Below are 19,987 nucleotides of genomic sequence, written 5' to 3' on the forward strand. Positions count from 1 at the left end.
TAAAGATTTAATGTGAATGAGTGTGAACATTTCTGTAAAATTCAATAAAAAATGAATTAAAAAAGTAAACAAACATATAAAAGGTTTTTTACCTGAATGCATTCAGGTAAAAAGAACCTACCTTTACAACCACTTTAAAGCAGCTCAATATGACTCAAGTAAGCTGCTTACTGCAACTGACAAAGCTCAGTGCAAATCTTTCAGCATCTGAAAATCAAAGCAACTAACCCAGGTAACACAGAAGTACTTGAAAGCATATAGCATTGGACTCTCTTCAGAGTCTGAAGATTGTCTGCACAAGCCCTATGTGTGACTAATGCGGTTTGTCTGCACCTGCCTTTACTACACAAGGCACAGCTGAAGATTAGTGTTACAAGAAAGACAGGAAAAGAAAAAAAGTCTGTCTCTTAGTTCACAAATGGTCTGAGGCAGGAGTTTGACCAGTCAGAGTATAGGGCAGGGATATGCAATTAGCAGACCTCCAGCTGTTGTAGAACTACAAATCCTATGAGGCATAGCAAGGCTCTGACAGCCACAAGCATGACACCCAGAGGCAGAGGCATGATGGGACTTCTAGTTTTGCAACAGCTGGAGGTCCGCTAATTGCATATCCCTGGTATAGGGAATGATGTGGTAAAGTACAGAAAGCACCTGGGGCTGGGGATCTTTAAAAAGTATGTAAAGGCAAAATAGCAAACACATATGCAGTATCTCTCTGCATTACCTGCACACTTCATCATGTTTTATCCATCCATTTAAAAGGTCCTGCAAGAACAGAAAGATAAAATCTGATCTGCCAAAAATGCATCCACCTTACTTTCCTATTGTGGGCTGACAAAGCACAGCTTTTTGTGGACTGAGTGGTCTGAGTCAGCCCTGTCCATTGTCTTTTCCTAAACTACCGAACCACTCCCACTGTGTTCTTATCCACAGCATAGAGACCAACTGACTTCTAGAACAAAATAAGAACAGGGAGGGCTAAAAGTTTTCTGAGATAACACAGCCAGAGAACACAGGCCAGCACCAAATTTCTGAAAAGATCAAGGTATTTCTTGAACTTATGAAACAGATACCAAAATGCTTTCAATAGCATATTTAACAGACGAAAAGAGGGCAAACAAGTGAAGGGTTTACATTTTTAGAGCTTACATACACTAAGTGCTAGTTCACACCAGATGCAGTTCTGTGCGTTTTTTTCTGCACTAAAAATGCATGCACAGTGTTTTCCATGTATTCCAATGGCTCTAGTTCACACCAGTGCAGTCAGTTCCAGTCAGTTTCTGGTCAGTTTCCGGTGCAGAAAATAAAGTAGAGCGTGCTGCATTTTATCTGCACAGAACTGTACTGGAACATAGCAAATTGTATAAAAAATGCACTGCGTGTAGCATGTCAGGAGAGTGTGCCTAGTTCTCAATGGAGCCGATTTACACATCTCCGGAGTGGCTCCGGTGTGAATTACACAGGAGTCTTGTGTGTCTTCTGGTCCGTTTCATGTCAGAATTCCGTTTCAGGTCTGAATTCAGACAAAAATTTGGACCAAAATCGGACCTGAAATGGTGAACAGGGCACACCAGACCCCTGCTGTGAGCTGCTCCATACAGCAGTGTGAACCCAGCCTTAGGATCAGTTGACAGGCTTACATTTGCTTCAGAACTGCTTCTCTTCCCATACAAGTCTATAGAAAGCAAAAGCAGCTGAAGCAGAACAAAATGCAGGTCAACTGCACCTACAATGAATTCTTAATGACCTTAGAAGCATCTCAAACGGACATCAAATATACTCTGCATTTGCCCACCAAAGCCCATTTACAAAAGGTCCTTAGTCTTCCATCAGGGGGCACACTGCAGCTGAGTGAGGGCCTGTGTCAACAGGCTTTAAAGTGTTTGTTAACCCCCACCCCCTAAAAAAAAATGGATCCTCTTCCCTTAAAAGGAGAAGTCCAGCCTGAGCTCGTTTGGCTGGACTTCTCCTATGGGTCACAGGAGTGCAATACATTTTGCACTCCTGTGACCCGTTTTCAGCAGAGAGCGGACTGAAGTCCACTCTCTGCTGACGTCACCAATATCAGTCCAGGCACCGCATTATCACGACAATAAAGTCTGGGAGTCTGAATCCGCCAGGTGCCTGGACTGATAGCCGTCTCAGCCTCTAGGCGAGCTGCTGAGATGGCCACTCCCAGCCCCTCCACAGCTTAGCGCTCCAGTGAGCATGGAGGAGCAGAGCAGGAGAGCTGCTGACTTGACAGGCAGCAGCTCTCTGCTCGGGGAGCCAAGAGAACCGAGCCATCAGCGGTGTTCGGTGGCTCGGTTCACAGTGCAGAGATGCCGGGGGACAGATGCAGCATCGGACTCCTTCCACCTAGGTAAGTACAAAACTGCAATAACCCCCAAACCCATACTTCTCCTGTATCACCTAAAATACCTGGCTGATCCTGCCAGGTTCTACCCTCCCCCTGTAAACTGACCACGACATATCAGGGCTGCTGAGCCGTAACATCGCATTCAGTGTACGTGCCTCCGTCATCTGCAGCTATCTGAAGCTCTCCCTTTGTCTCCTCTGTCCCCCCCCCCCCCCCCGCCTGTCAGCTCTCACTAGTGCGGATCTGCTCCTCTCCCCACTGCTTCAAAACTAACTGATCATTATATCATCCCCTCTGTCACATAAAAAGCTGTGTCCTAGTGCTTGTGCTTTATATAAAAAAAAAAAAAAAAAAAAAAGCAGATTTCCACCTGTTTTAACAGTGTCTTCCAGCGATCACATGACTCCAGGCTCTCTGCTCCTCTCCTCCCTGCCTCCCTGGCTGATGTCAGCAGGGGAATCTCGGCCCCGTCCACTGGAGATATCACACACGGAGAGCTGAGAGCCTGGAGTCATGTGATCGCTGGAAGACACTGGTAAAATAGGTAGAAATCAGTTTTGTTTTTTTTTAAATAAAGCACAGGCACTAGGATACAGCTTTTTATGTGACAGAGGGGATGATATAAAGATCAGTTAGTGGCTTAACAAACACTTTAAGCTTGTGTCTATGACATCAGTTTGGGATGCTTCTGTGATCTTTTGAAATTCATTACCATGTACATCTGACCTGCAGCTGGCCACCTTTATATCTGTATTTGACCTGTTTCAAGTGGCTTTTGCATTCTTATAGACTTTTAGGGGTATGCAAAACTTAAGCCCCGCACACACACAGGCCGAATGTCGGGAGACATCAGCCGGTTCAATAAAATCTGGCCGAAATTTGGCCCGTGTGTATGCAACAGCTCAGTGGGGCAGATCGCTGTACTAAACTCATAGTGTGTACTAGGCTTAAGAGTGGACCAAGGTTTGCTCTATAGCGCTTTTTACATTTTATTGCACTCAAGTGAAAACATAAATGAATAGTACTATAATCTATCTTAGTACAGGCCTCAAAGCCAAACTACAGGCACAAAAACTTAATTTGTATTCCTTGAGAGTCACGAATGATATAAATCTTCTTTATATGCATCAAATGCCTGTACAAAATCAGTTAATCAACTTGTAAACGCGGTGGTGACATCATCACTGCATTGTATTTAGCTAGTGCAGAAAGCAGAGCTGTGGTAAGGACGCATTAGGCTCCACCTACTACAGGCTGCCTGCAGAAAACTACAGAGGGGAGGAGTAAAAATACAAGACCAGTCATGCTGTTTAAAGAGAGAGGAAGCTCCTGCACAAAAACAAAAAGTTTTATGCTGGATTACTGCACAGACATGGAAGAAATACTGTACATGAAGCGCCCTGAGATTCAAGTAATATACATGGCCCTTTCAAACAGACAGGGACAATATTTGCTTATTCTGGAGTTCAAGTATGAAAATAAGCTTAAAATTCAACAAAGCATTATTTTAACAGTGATGATCCAGAATAAGCCAAACGAAAACTTGATTAAAACGCATGCTAAATTACTGTCAGGGAGGTCAATATAAAATTCCAAGTAATGAAAACAGTGGGGGTCCTTGATTTCACTAGAACCATTGGCCCTGGATAGTTTTTAGGTCAACACTGCTTCTTATAAACGGATCAACAGGATCATTTGAGGAAGCAATGTACGCTTGTACGTGAGTTTAGAGGCACACATATATACACCAATAAGAATATATGCTATGTAGTCTATCCCGATAACTTTGTAAAGAGCTGCTTCATTAACCAAACTACTTCCTGTTGGCCGTATTATCTCTATGCAGTAGTATATTTTACATACTTGATCCCAAAGGGCAACTTGTCTATTGTTCCATCGAGATGCTCCAGTAGATATAACTTTTTTCATGTTTCCTAGAAACAAAACTTTACTGGCTCTATGAGTTTTGCCATCAGATTCCTGTAACAAAAAAAATGGATATTTTAAAATGAAAAATACTAAAGCAACTGTAAATTAAAGCTGTTTAAGCACCTAAACACAGATACAAATATCATAATCAGCTATTGGGTTTTAAAAAGTATGGCATCACTTTTTATTAGCTTAAAGGGTAAGTTCACCTTTTTTTCTAAAATCCAGCTCCCCTATGTACCAATTTATCATTAATGTACCATGATTGCAGAAAAATAACAAGGCCTTACCTTAGCCCTTGCTATGTTCCATAGAAACCTTCAAGGCTTCCTAGTATGCCAATTTAGAACACAGAAGCCAGTAAAACAAAGGAAGCAGCTGAACAGCTGACATCATTAGCAGTTGTTAATGGCACCCCAAACTCGGAAGCAAACACGTTATGCCACATGAAAGAACGAGCTAAAAACGCAGTAAATTCTCCCCATCTATCTTAGATACATGCTGGAGATGTGGAAAAGCAAAGGGAACCATGCTTCACATCTGGTGGGACTGTGATTCCCTTCAACCATTCTTGAGGGAAGTACATGAACTCTTTATACAGGGCACTACGTATGCCCTTGATTACTCTCCGGCACAGTACCTCTTACACCAAACGTTTCTAACTAAAAAAGAATATAATAAATCGATGGCCATGGTAAATGCAGCGAGACTATGCATTCCAATACATTGGCGATCCACACACACTCCAACCATTAGAGAACGGTTTCAAGATTTCCAGAAAAGAGGAAATGGAAGAGCTAGTTCACATATCTCGAGAGCGAATCCAAAAATTCACAAAACACAAAAACATGGGCATGCTGGACTCGCGTCAAAACAACTCAGCGCTTCCAAACCCATGGCTTCTGAACTCAAACTGTCACTTCATTGGCAGTTAGAGGTAAAAGAAAATTAATTTGAGATGTAAGGTAATACTGGAGACTAGACACTGGTTTTGTCATGTCCCTATGCCCTGCATCCTTCTCCCCCCCCCCCCCCCCCCCCAGTGCACCCCCTCTCCTAAGAACCTGCTCCTTAGGCCACCTTATACGGTTCTACTGATGCATCCCATTAGTTACATATTGCGGGATTAGAATTTTTACAGGGCTTGATAATCATTTGTAAACAATGAATCTATACGCCTTGGAATTTTGCAAAAATTGTTGTCATGCCTGCACTGTTCTTTGTAATCTAAATAAAAACTGTTTATGGAAAAAAATGCAGCAAAACACACAGTAAAAAACGTGCAACCCACAACACGCTAAAATGTTCCATGAGCTACTTTGTGACAAGTAGCACGGTCCATTGAAATCAACAGGCTGCCCTATGCCTGTCACGGGAAAAACACGCCAAAAATATGCACTCCCACTACGCTAGTGTGAATGGGGACTGAAAGTGAATATAGTGTGTTTACACAACAATGAGGCTGCATTCACATCTATGCATTTCCGAACGCATAACAAACCACTCAGAAAATGCACACTTTGCCTTGCATTTCAGAAACGCACTGTGTGCTAATGAGGTCAGCTTGTAAACTCTTTCCTGTGTCACATCTCAAGGTCTGCCCATGAAGCAATGGAGACGTTTTTTATACAGCCAGCTGGACACTGAGGTAAGGAGTGTGCAAGATAAATAGAAAGGTTTTTTATTTCTGCAAATTAAGTACAATAATGGTATGTTGGTACATAGAGGAGCTGGAATTTAGAAAAAAAAAAAAATGAAGATCAACTTATCCATTTAAGGACAAGCATATTTGGGGTTGACCAAATGCTATACTGTATTATTTCCTCCTGTTCCTTGGTAAACATTGGCTTCTGTGACATTACACTGAATTGCATAAAACTATGGCAGGCATATGAGCTAGTCCTGTACCACAGAGGCCATGAGCCCCTGTAAGATAAAATAGCTACATACACCACAGCCCCGCATTAAATGTAACGTTGCCAAGGGGTCAGCCAGAGGCCAGAGCTTTGGGGAGAAGAGGACAGCCCCGGAGCTCCTGGAATAGGGAATCAGAGTAAAGCCGCGTACACACGAGCGCAATGTCCGACAGAAAAAGTCAGATGGAAGCTTTTCATTGTATATTCCGATCGTGTGTGTGCCTCATCGGACTTTTTTTTTTCGAAAATTCTGACGGACCTAGAAATAGAACATGTTTTAAATATTTCCGATGGAACCTATTCCTATTGGGAAAACCGCTCGTCTGTATGCTGTTCCAACGGACCAAAAACGACGCATGCTCTGAAGCAAGTACAAGACGGAAGCTATTGGCTACTGGCTACTGAACTTCTTTTCTAGTCCCGGCGTACGTTCTGTACGGTCAGACTTTGGTCGGACTTCGGTTTGACCATGTATAGGCAAGATCGCTTGAATGGAATTCCATCGGAGAAACCTTTGGAGTTTATTCAGACGGCAAAACCGGTCGTGTGTACGTGGCATTAGTAATAAAGCCTCTTCCTCTACTACCTAGAAATAACAAGCATTTAACCGTTGCAGCTTGGGAGAACCTCACTGCATAGGAACTTTTTTGTTCCAGCCCAGGGTTCATCTTTAATGTTAACCTACATTAGAATTTCTCAACACCACCAAGCTGGCCAGAGTTATGAAAACCTAGCCCACTCACAAATAAAAGATGACTGCTTTGACACTAGATTGCATGCTAGTTCTTACGAGTCAAAACTAAAAGTAAGAGCGAAGCAGGTACCTGCAAAGGAAAACCATCAGGCTTGTGAGCAGGATTTTTTTTAATAGGCTTTATGTGAGTGGCAGCAAGTAAGGTGCTCCAACATAACAAACAGATGTGTTCCAGGATCATCAGATTACTGATTGAAAGCTGAGTGGACTGGTGCTTTATAGTAATGTCTGAAAAGCCTAATGTTGGCCTTGTTCTAGCTCAAAGTTCCTCTTTGTAGCTTTGCTCCTTCCTACAAGACCTGGCAGAGACCCTCGACCTGTTTGTGCAAGTACGAAATCCTGCAAATCCCCATGCAAGCAGCAAGTTTCTTCCAGTCTATGGGAACGGAAGAGAGTGTCTGCAGATGCCTGGGGAAACCATGGATTTTGCATATCTATTCTACACACCCTCTGTGTATCTGCACATACATGGGATATGTGAAGACATCAAGTTGGATACTTCATCCTTGCATATAAAGGGATGCAGAAATTGAAAACTAAAAAAATATATATATTAATTGTTTGAAAAAAAAAAATCAAATTGTTTATGAGGGAGGGGATATGAGTCAAAAGGGGAGAAAGTGTTATTCATGGGTGAAGGCCTGCTGTTATATAATGACAAAGTTATTGCCAAGTAAATAGGCCCATAGCAGAAATGTAAAAAAATGCTCTGGTCTACAAAAGGGCAAACATTTGAGCCTAAAACTGAACACCGGCAACAGCATACTTAAAATACCAGTGCCTCTTAGTTGTCATCGGAAAGGATTGCTCCTGGTCTTAAACTTGCTTTGTGTTGTGTCCCCCTGTACCTGGTCTTGAGGTTCATCAGCACCTACCCAGTATTGTCCAGAGGAAGCTATTAAAATTGTGAAACGCATTGATAAGCGGGCATGGAGAAGTCTATATAGTAATATCTATCTAATATCTAATACCAATATATTTCAGATCCATACTTCCATGTCTATCCTATTGGGAAACTGTTGACTCTGTCAGTTAGTAGGGTGTCTGTCTGTTGAATGTTATTTTAATCATTTTGTAATAAAGACTTAATATTTTATAAATTATTGCCTCATGTTATGCCCACAAAGTCCACCTTGTTTTGATAGAGTTGTCAAAACTCATTCAATCATTGTCTACTTTCTAAACAAAGAGCCAGTTTACTGTCCTTCAGATTTCAGGGGGCCGCACTGTGGCCAGCGGGAGTTGAAAATTTCTTGGTGTCAGTGGGAGTACAAAAATTATATAATGCCTGTGGTCAGTAGGAGGAGGAATAGTGCCCCATCATTGGGGTGGAGAGTAGTGCCCCATCATTAGTACCAGTAGGAAGAATTATGCGCTATTGTTGCTGTCAGTGGGAAGAACAGTGCTTCAATGTTGGTATGAGGAATAGTGCTATAAATAAGTGCTCCAATATTGATTTGAATGGAAGGAATTATGCCCCACTGTTGTGTTGGCATCAGTGGGAGGAATAGTGCCATGTATAAGTGGGATGAATAGTGTCTCAAGGCCAGATAAAGACAAGCAGCGGGCCACACAGTTTGGAAACCACTGACATAGCTGAACATTAAAAAAGAAAAAAAAGTGGCTCTACTACCACTGTGCAGCAGGAGCATCCCATCACCTCATATAGTTACATAGTTACATAGTAGGTGAGGTTGAAAAAAGACACAAGTCCATCAAGTCCAACCTATGTGTGTGATTATGTGTCAGTATTACATTACATATCCCTGTATATTGCGGTCATTCAGGTGATTATCTAATAGTTTCTTGAAGCTATCTTCTAGCTTGTCTAGTGCTGCCAATCAGCATCATGTAACACAGGATATGCATACAGAAACCAAGCCTTCTATTGCAGTGGCGGCTGGTGTTTTTTTGGGGGGGGGCCAGTGGAGCGGCACTGGCACAACTGCCAGCTACCCCCCCCACGGCACAACACTAACACCCCCCCTCCACCACGCGCTGTCCTTACCATGGATGCGGGTGGTGAGAGCAGCGGTCGGAGCTGCTGTGGACATCTTCCACGGTGGTAGGCTCCGGTGACCTCCCCTGGAGTCATCTCCGCAGTGAGTGACGTCTCCTCTCTGCTCCTCCCGGCGCTAGGTATCCCATGGGATCGCCTGAAGTTTTGGCCAATCGGGAAACGGGTTTTATACCTGCTTCCCAATTGGCCAGGAGGAGGATCAGTGTTGCAACAGCGAATATTCATTTGCTGTTGCAACACACCTGGGTGGGCTCCAGGACGCTTGCTCTGCAAACCAAGCCCACTCTATTTTAAAGCCTCTTAGAGCATGTGGCTCTAATCAGGTGTTTAAAAAAAACACCCCCTCCGCTGCAATTCATGTGTCCGGTGACCCGAAAGGGGCCAGACACATGAATAGGGGGCGGCCGTGGAAAGATTCATGCTATGCATGAATCTATCCACTGCATATAGGGGGTGGAGAGGAGAGAGGGGGTGGCGCCCAGGCACCCCTAATGGACAGGCCACCACTGTTCTATTGTATATAACATTGTTGAAGGTGCAAAGCCCTACACTACAATGCATACTAGCTGCTCTTCAATTGCAATGAAAGTAGTTAAAATGTTGTTTGGTTGTATTCAATTATTTCAGCCTATCCCCAACAGTATCCTGGCTTCTAAATTACACAGGAATGGTATCAAAGAAAACAATGTAAAAAAAAAAACCTTGGATTGCGAGTATAATTAGTTCCAGAAACATGCTTGTAATCCAAAGATCTTCTATATAAAAGCAAATTTCTTCATAAGAAATAATGGAAACTCAGATGATTCGTTCCACAACCATTTATTTATAAGTCCTTCAGTCTATAGTCCATATAAAAAGATTATAGCAAGGCAACTCCGAGGCAACTTCAGGGAAAGCCTGGGTAATCTTCCTGTAATGCCGGATCCAAATCACATCAGTGAAGATGAGTATCCGACTTGGAGGCAAATTCCATTAAAGTTTATGGGCACAAGTCAGATAGAAGTCGCCTTAAAGTAGTACAGGAACCTTTTCTAAAGTCGGAGCGACTTCAGTAGTGCTAATTAATACAGCTCTCATTGACTAAAATGGGATTTCACATGTCATGCCATTTGGGGTCTCACAAGTCAGATCCCAAGTTGTGGCAGTGTGTACCAAGCCTAAATGTTGTACCTTCGTTAAATGTAACCATATTGCTACACTTAGAGGCGCCTCTCTTCTCTTTTATACTCAGTTGTGACGTGACGCTACTCTTATTGCAAGACCTCACTCGTTTATCAAGTTAAAATTTATTTTAAAAAATTGCTCGTCTTGTAAAACACCCTCAGACCAAGTTGCTTGCAATCCAAGGTTTTACTGTATTACTAATCACAACAAGATGTTTCCAAATTTTAGTTTTTTTTTTTATATGCACCACTATAAAATCTCTGGTAGCTCCACATCTTTGTGAGTTCCTTTAGTGTTAAAGTTTTAATGGACTGCCAAGCAAATATTAAATTTGCATGACATGCTAATGCTAATGGAGTATATTATAGCACTGCTGGTGGAAGACATTAAGAGGTTAGTGGTGAAAGATACTATGCCCCTTAAAATAATTGCAACAGAGAACTTGGCATTTTTAAAAGGCCCACTGGTTTGTAATTATTTGATTACACATTGCTACTGATAGTGAACGTCACATATAACTGACAATAAACTTCCTTGCAATACACAGAAAGGTGTTTCACTAGGGAGTCTTTTTATAAATGTTTTCACACATGATTTGCACAGCTTTCTGTATATTTTTCTGGTGTCAATCAGTGGAGAAAGCTGTGCGAATCTTAAGTGAAAAAATTTAGACCCCTTTCACACTAGCTGTCCGGGTCCACCTGTCTGTTTTTCAAATGGAGCAGATGAGACTCTCAAATCTTCTCTATGAAGCAGCGGGTATAAACGGAAATGTGTTTGTTTACAAATGCTTACATCCGATCCAATCTGCTAAAAACAGATGTTCCCCTCCATCTGGGCCGATCAGATGGCAGTCGGGTGTAAAAGGACAGCCAGTCCGCTTACATGTGACCACCCTTAGAGGAGAGCGGACTGTGTCTGTGTCCACTCTGCATAGGTGGAGCAGACACAGACCAGTCATCCACCTGCTAAGCAGGGATCAGTGGACAGATCCCACTCTGATCAAGGAGGCTATTGGCGGAATTCGCCCCGTGTGAAAGGGGTCTTATAAATAGACCCCTCAGTTTTTGTGATGCACAGTTAAAAGGTGACTAGTGCAATGAACCAAACACAGTGTCACCAATACATCTAAAGAAAATGACAGTGAATATACAAACCTGTAATACACGCCCATTATGGGGATCAATTATTCTAATTTTTCTATCTTTGCAAGTCGTCGCCATAAGACCTCCATTTGTGTTAAATGACATGGAAAGAATTACATCTTTATGACACTCTATTGTCCTGACCGGACTATGAATTACTGGATCATCATTGTCAAGGTTCCATATCATGATCTGCAAGAAGAAATATATTTTATATAAACAAGGCATAATGTATAATAATACAAATAACTTACTTTATCTTTCAACACTACCTGGAAGTCTCAGATCTTTTCTGTTCAGAATGGGCAAGAGGTCTCGGAATAGCAATAACCGCTGCAGGTATGTTCAGGGACCTAAAGGTGCCTACACTGTGTACCTCCTGTCAAATTTATTTAAAGTGGTAATAAGCCACAAACCAAAAATTTAATATACAGTATTGCAGCTTACCAAACCTCAAATATTGTGGCTGCATTAGTTTTTTCTTTTAGGCTTTTCCCCCTTTTTTTCTTCACACGGTGATCTGGTCAGTAACACGCCTCTTGTCTTAGGGTGTCTCCACTCTGGATGGAAGAGCAATTGAGCAACCCTTGTACAGCATTTTCAATTTGGGGAGAGGGTAGTGTTCGGTATGCCATGCGTTATGCAAGTTTCTTTCCTTCGACCACAGGTTGAAGGAAAGAAAATTGCTCAATTCCCCCATCAACACTGAATTCCTCCCACAGCACGATTGTGGTCTGCCGGCAGGGGGCCTTCCTAACTGGCAGAATACAATGATCACTGTTAGTGGCTATAGCCGCTGGCAGTGATCAGGCGAAAAAAACTGAACAGGCTGGTCGTACTGAAGATGGATCGACTTCAGTACAAAACAGCCTGCCCACTGATTCCTGCTGAATCAGCTGAATTTCGATCAGTCTATGGCCGGCTTTAGAGGTGGACTAGCAGATTTAGATGGACTTGACCAACAAATTAAAGCTGGAACAGTTAACACTTTTTAAGCAGTTACAGCAACATTTTGTTTTTCTTTTCGGATAAAGGTTTTACATAAATGAATAAAAGCTGATCATTGTCTGTTAAAAGAAGTTGAAAAAATACCATATTTACTGGCTGGATCACCAGGTGAAAATAAATGGCAAAAAAGCCTAAAAAATAAAAACAAATTCAGCCACCACATTTAAGAATTCGTAAGCTGCAATATAATACTTTTTTTTTTTTTTATTTAATACTGCGTTAAAGTGACTGTAAGAGATTTTTTTTTTATTTTAAAATAAAAAAATATATGTTATACTTACCTGCTCTATGCAATTGTATAAATGCTCCTAGCTCCTCCTCTTCACAGTGTACCACCATAGAAAGCTGCTTTTTTTTGGTGGCACACCTGTGGTCTTCACTCCTAAGCCAGGCTGTGTGCATCTATAAACACACACAGAATGGCTCAGCCACACCCTCCGCCGCCTCCTCCCATGATTTGATTGACCACAGCAGGAGCCAATAGCTCCCACTGCGATCACTGCTGCCTGTGCAGAGAGGAGCGCAGACAAGCACCACTACAGACTGGTACAGCGCTGAATGAAGATAGGACCTGGGTAAATATATACAGTGGCAAGGGGGCGATACGGCTAGTAGGACATTTTTTTCCTTAATGCAGGCAAAGCAATAAGGTAAAAAATTACTAGCCTATAGAACCAATTTATTTTTCATATTTTTATATGCCAACATTCTTTATTTAGGTTAGAGCATTTTGTAGCTTCAAAAATACAGTTAGAAAAGTAATAATTAAGCACATGAATAACAAAGCAAATTTTAATAAAGTGTGAATTCAGACAATTTATGGTGACAGATCAAACTGCCAGTAAATGACAGCGTGCAAAGTATCAAAATAAGTACTAGTTATGTTAAGCTACTTGGAAAAAAACGACCACAAAACTGATGCATGTGACAGCACTGACCAATCAGAACCGCTCCAATCCATACCAGCGTCCCTAGAGAAAGAAGAGAAATGGAAAACCCCAGGACTGCTGCAACATAAAGATCCTTACCTTATAATCATATGCAGTACTGAAAATAATATTGCTTGCTGTGGGATGCCATTCAATAAGACCAACTCTCCTGGAATGACCCAGAAGCTCCTTCCTGGCATTAGTTATATTCTTGGCTGAGTAAGGCTTTGGAATGTCCCAAATTTTTACCTATTGAAAGAACAGGACAGAAAAATAAGGTTTTACATTTTTTACATATTTACATATTTTTTTAAATAGTAAAATGAAACAGTTCCACTAAGTAACAAAGTTAGGGGAAATATTCTCCAACCAGCATTTAAATGTCACTTTTGTCCAACAATTAGAAGATTTAAGTCTCCATCTTGCAAATTTACAGCTTCTCCAGTCAATATACATAGCCCAGAAAATACAATTTACTGAAGTACAGTGGGGACGGAAAGTATTCAGACCCCCTTAAAATTTTCACTCTTTGTTATATTGCAGCCATTTTCTAAAATCATTTAAGTTCATTTTTTCCTCATTAATGTACACACAGCACCACATATTGACAGAAAAACACAGAATTGTTGACATTTTTACAGATTTATTAAAAAAGAAAAACTGAAATATCACATGGTCCTAAGTATTCAGACCCTTTGCTGTGACACTCATATATTTAACTCAGGTGCTGTCTATTTCTTCTGATCATCCTTGAGATGGTTCTACACCTTCATTTGAGTCCAGCTGTGTTTGATTATACTGATTGGACTTGATTGGGAAAGCCACACATCTGTCTATATAAGACCTTACAGCTCACAGTGCATGTCAGAGCAAATGAGAATCATGAGGTCAAATGAACTGCCTGAAGAACTCAGAGACAGAATCGTGGCGAAGCACAGATCTGGCCAAGGTTACAAAAAAAATTCTGCTGCACTTAAGGTTCCTAAGAGCACAGTGGCCTCCATAATCCTTAAATGGAAGACGTTTGGGACGACCAAAACCCTTCCAAGAGCTGGCGGTCTGGCCAAACAGCTATCGGGGGAGAAGAGCCTTGTTGAGAAAGGTAAAGAAGAACCCAAAGATCACTGTGGCTGAGCTCCAGAGATGCAGTCGGGAGATGGGAGAAAGTTGTAGAAAGTCAACAATCACTGCAGCCCTCCACCGGTCAGGGCTTTATGGCAGAGTGGCCCAACAGAAGCCACTAAATAACGAAGGAGTGGCTTCACAACAACTCTGTGACTGTTCTTGAATGGCCCAGCCAGAGCCCTGACTTAAACCCAATTGAGAATCTCTGGAGAGACCTAAAAATGGCTGTCCACCAACGTTTACCATCCAACCTGACAGAACTGGAGAGGATCTGCAAGGAGGAATGGCAGAGGATCACCAAATCCAGGTGTGAAAAACTTGTTGCATCTTTCCCAAAAAGACTCATGGCTGTATTAGATCAAAAGGGTGCTTCTACTAAATACTGAGTAAAGGGTCTGAATACTTAGGACCATGTGATATTTCAGTTTTTCTTTTTTAATAAATCTGCAAAAATGTCAACAATTCTGTGTTTTTCTGTCAATATGGGGTGCTGTGTGTACATTAATGAGGAGAAAAATGAACTTAAAGGATTTTAGCAAATGGCTGCAATATAATAAAGAGTGAAAAATTTAAGGGGGTCTGAATACTTTCCGTCCCCACTGTATATAACCACCTGCACCTTTACCTAACCACCCTGACTGGTAATCTGTAGTGCTCTATCAATGATGCTGCGCAGCTTCAAGAGCTCCTTCTCTACGTTTACATTGGAGATTAGATAGCTGGTAGTCTGCCAAGTCATTACTGGGAGTGGAAAATAGAGTGGGCTGAGTGTCCTTATTCAAGGACTTTAGTGCTTCTGCTATGAACTTTGAGATGAACTACTCCACAGTGCCTGCTGCTATTGTGCTTATATGTAAATTATTGAATGCCTACAGCTTGGCTGCAAGTTCCCTTTACAGTCCACTTATTGCCATTTTTGGTTGGACTGGCATGTTAAGGAGATGTTGCCATAATGATGCATTAATATCCCTCTTAGATTGTAAGCTCTAAGGAGCAGGGCCCTCTGATTCCTACTGTATCAAAGTGTATTGTATTTGTACTGTCTACCCTCAAGTTGTAAAGCGCTACGTAAACTGTTGGCGCTATATAAATCCTGTATAATAATAATAATAACAATATTTTATTTTTGTTATTGGCACTGCACACTGGGTGGCGGATTAAATAGCTTAGTACATGAAAAGTTGAGAAAGTGATTTTAGCATAACAGCACCCATAAATTCTGCCTCCTTTTCCTAGTTTAGTCTTACATTCTGTGATAATTTAAACTACTGAACAGTTACTAAGGATAAAAATCAGGTAACACTACATTTTTTTTAACCTCTTTATGACCGCATAACACATACAGTCAGGTCCATAAATATTGGGACATTGTCCATAGGATGTTGTTCCAGAACTGTGAAGGCTTTTTTAGATGTTGTTTGGCAAACTCTAATCTGGCCTTCCTGTTTTTGAGGCTCACCAATGGTTTACATCTTGTGGTGAACCGTCTGTATTCACTCTGGTGAAGTCTTCTCTTAATTATTGACTTTGACACACATACACCTACCTCCTGGAGAGTGTTCTTGATCTGACCAACTGTTGTGAAGGGTGTTTTCTTCACCAGGGAAATAATTTTTCGGTCATCCACCACAGTTGTTTTCTGTGGTCTTCCAGGTCTTTTGGTGTTGCTGAGCTCACCGATGGGTTCTTTCTTTTTAAGGATGTCCCAAACAGTTGATTTGGCCACACCTAATGTTTTTGCTATCTCTCGGATGGGTTTGTTTTATTTTTTCAGCCTAATGATTGCTTGCTTCACTGATAGTGACAGCTCTTTGGATCTCATATTGAGAGTTGACAGCAACAGATTCCAAATGCAAATAGCACACTTGAAATGAACTCTGGATCTTTTATCTGCTCCTTGTAAATGGGATAATAGGGAATAACACACACCTGGTCATGGAACAGCTGAGCAGCCAATTGTCCCATTACTTTTGGTCCCTTAAAAAGTGGAAGGCACATATACAAACTATTGTAATTCCTACAACGTTCACCTGATTTGGATGTAAATGCCCTCCAATTAAAGCTGAAAGTCTGCAGTTAAGGAACATCTTGTTTGTTTCATTTCAAATCCACTGTGGTGGTGTATAGAGCCAAAAAGATTAGAATTGCGTCGATGTCCCAATATTCATGGACCTGACTGTATATACGGCGCCCGGGAAATGGGCTTTAATCCCGGGCAGCACATGCATGTGTTTATCTGTTTGTGCAGGAGGCATGCTCCATCGTGTGCTCCCAGCATTGAGACTGGGGATAGTGCTTCAGATTCTTGCTACAGTTCTGAGCAGCTAGGTGCGGCTCTCTGCACAGCCAACGATTACATGTGGTGATCGCTGCTAAATGCACTTTGCACAAAGAACAAATAGCACGCACATATGTGGTATTGCCATGATCATCAGGAGTAGGGGAAATTAATTTAGCTGTTTTTTGGTGGTATATGGTAATAGCATAAAAATACAAAGCTAAAGTTTACAAATGATTTTGTCTACTATTTTGGGCCAGTTTTCCTTTCATAAGAAAAAAAAAGCAGATAATATCCATTACCATTTACCACCCAATGAAAGCCCAATCTCTCTTGACAAAAACAAGGTATAATCCACCTGGATATGCTAACTATAACTATAAGTAGTTGTAACGATACAGTATGTACGGTTTAATTAACAAATGTCAAATTTGCAAAACTGGACATTAAGGTTTGTTTTGACCTTTGTCATAAAGTGTTTAAACTTGTCACATGCCAACAGAAATCTGACCGGTCAAGCAGAGACTGCCTAAATTTCAAATCAGTGTGAGGCCTCCCCTGATTAACCTACTCAACTTCTGTCTAAGGGATTTTTTCAGACGAACTGCAGCTGCAGCCACTGATCGGTGTATTCTGATCAGAATACAATGCCCTGGTGGAAAGCCGTTCCTCCATCAACCCTGTTTTTGTGGACTGATGAATCTGTTGACTAGCTGGACAAAAAAAAACAACAAACTGAATAGCTTTAAAAAAAAAACTCCGGTCATGAAAACCTGTAATTGGTTATCATGAGGCTTCAGTCTGTTAGAAGACTTTTCAGATTCAGCAGTACTGAGATAGTGAAAAAAAGGTCTGTGTGGCCGTCTTGCTAAGCCTTTTTTTTGCAAATTTTCCCATAACGGAATACATCAACATTTAAACAGCCATGACTATTCTTTGAGAATAGTGAGAGGCACATCGCTCAAAAAAGGTTACATTTGGGGGGTTTTTGCACTGCCTCTGTACTATTTATATACTCAAAACAAAGGAAAAAAGTGTTAAGTGTTGAATACAGCAAGCGATATGTACACAACATTATTATTATTATAATTTTTAAACGCCCAAGACAATAATATTAAAATCACTCAAATAAAAATTTAAGTTTTAACATGTTAATGTAATTTTTTTAAGTCTTACAGTATATACCTGAAGCTTTCGTTAGAATACCTGGTGATCTAGAAGGTCCTTGTTCAGGCACTTTCCGTTCTAGAGTGACAACTGTCTACTAATTGTGCTCCTGAGTTGTTACCCTGTCACAGAGGCTTTCAATGGAGACGAGTGGCCATTTTAACACATTAGTACATTAAACAGAAATGCTCCAATGGTATCATAAGGAAACCCGCCTTTAGAAAACGCATGAAGCCATTTCTGAAATGTACTCATGTAGTCAGGGATTGGTTAAAAAGAGATATAGTGCAATGTGTAATTGTACTGGTTTCTATGGGAGTGCAGGTATATTTATCTGTTGTCAGGTTTATAAATATGAATAAATGTTACTGTCATAAAGATAAGGTATCACCAGGACAGAAAAGGAAAATACTTCACCAAAAGGAACACAGACAACTGTAAAAACATTAATTTCACTAGCGTTTAAGCAATTTAAACCTTCCATAGCTTCTACTGTTTGCTTCCCTGTTGTCTGACACACTTCCTGCCAAGTTGACATGTCTACGAAAGCAATAAACCTGTAAGAGACTCTTACCTTTCCCTATTTTATCCAAAACAAAAATTTTAGAAAAGTTTTGGCTGGAGTTACGCTTTATTGTTAGTACCGTGAAGGGATAGAGCCTCTAACATTTTTACAGCAGCCTGTGTCCCTGCTGGGGTGATTCACCGAATTTCTTCCTAGTCACTTTTGTCATTGGGACAGAAAGAGATGGAAACAGGAGGTGGGGGAAATCTTTTAATGTTGGCACCTGTTACAGCGACAACTATTTAGGGACATGTGTCAACTGGCTTCGACTGGCAAATGCAGGGTGCTTTTGATATCACTTTGAGATGTGTAGCACCCTCCTCTAGTTAGTCTATTAGGTTCAATTTAGTTTTTGGCTTTACTGTAATCAGTGGAGCAGTAATCTATTGTTTTTGTCTGGCCAGATTTTCCCAGCTAGGTGTTCGATTTCTCTAACCTGCTTCAGAGAAAAGCTTCCATAATATAGGACAGGAAGGGAGTCAAATGTCCAGTAGGAATATTTATCATGCCTCAGCCAATCCCTCGGAGGCTCTTGGAAGGTGGCTGGGGAGGGCGATAAATGTTTGGGAGGCCTTTCCAGAGTGTGCTTTCCTCTCCAAGGTGGGTTCCAGTTCTCTTGGGGCTGCTGCCCCTTGGAGATAGCTAGTGAGACAAGAACACAGTCTGGACCTCAGCAGGTGCTGAGCTACGGGCCTGGAGAAGATTAGTAATGGATTTTTTCTGGAGGGCACTGTCCTGAAGTCCTGGTCTGCAGAAGTATCTTTTGTCTCCCTCACTGAGGATCTACCCGAGGAAGATGGGTGGCAGACATCTTCTATGACATTGTAAATAAGACCTGTGTTTGGGACTATAGTGTATATGCCTGCAGCTATAAGGATTTGTGCTGGAAAAATTGCCCTTTTATTGATCATTTTGGAGAATCCTGAACCCCTGCATTTCCTCTACTGTTTCAAGTTACTCAGCAATAATTTCTAAAAAGACACCCCCACTGGGGTGAGTACTACAGATGCTTCTGAGATTATTCAGAGTCAACTGACTGGTGCAGTTGATCTCCTTCTGACCTGCTACCATCCAATTCTTGCATTCTTAGAGACTTGCATGGAAAGAGAAGCAGTTCTGAAGCAAAACACAAGCCCATCACCACTAGTCTTAAGGGGATTTCCTCTCATTTTGGAAAGATTCCCTTTGACTTTAAGTTGTGTCTCCAAGACAGGAAGTGAAAGCAAAGCTCTCTAAAAAAAAATAAAAATCTGAAAAGGGTTTTAATCATTCTCTACTCTATATAAACAGGAACTATAGATACATTAAGTAATGTTACCCATTTAATATATTATAATAATATCTTTGCCACTTTTTTAGGTATACCTGCTCAATTGCTTTATAACACAAATTGCTAATCAGCCAATCACATGGCAGCAACTCAATGCATTTAGGCATCTAGTTGTGGTGAAAACAACTTGCTGAATTTCAAACAGAGCATCAGAATGGGGAAGAAAGGGGATTTAAGTGACTTTGAACGTGGCATGGTTGTTGGTGCCAGACAGACTGGTTTGAATATTTAAAAAACTGCTGGTCTACTGGGATTTTCATGCACAGCCATCTCTAGAGTTTACAGAGAATGGTCCGAA

General features: G+C 41.2%; 1 protein-coding gene across 2 annotated transcripts in view; it reads right to left on the reverse strand.

Annotated features, from left to right (window-relative positions):
- Positions 1-19,987, reverse strand: part of CORO2A (coronin 2A) — a 215,368-nt gene that overhangs the window by 37,509 nt on the left and 157,872 nt on the right. For both annotated transcript variants that reach the window (XM_073591256.1, XM_073591254.1), the window contains exons 4-6: positions 13,324-13,473; positions 11,300-11,479; positions 4,223-4,339 (exon numbers count right to left, since the gene is read on the reverse strand). In XM_073591256.1, coding sequence (XP_073447357.1) covers positions 4,223-4,339; positions 11,300-11,479; positions 13,324-13,473 — 447 coding nt within the window. The remainder of the gene's footprint in view (positions 1-4,222; positions 4,340-11,299; positions 11,480-13,323; positions 13,474-19,987) is intronic.

Source organism: Aquarana catesbeiana, linkage group LG01 (genome assembly GCF_042186555.1).
Source record: "Aquarana catesbeiana isolate 2022-GZ linkage group LG01, ASM4218655v1, whole genome shotgun sequence".
Classification (NCBI taxonomy): Eukaryota; Metazoa; Chordata; class Amphibia; order Anura; family Ranidae; genus Aquarana; species Aquarana catesbeiana.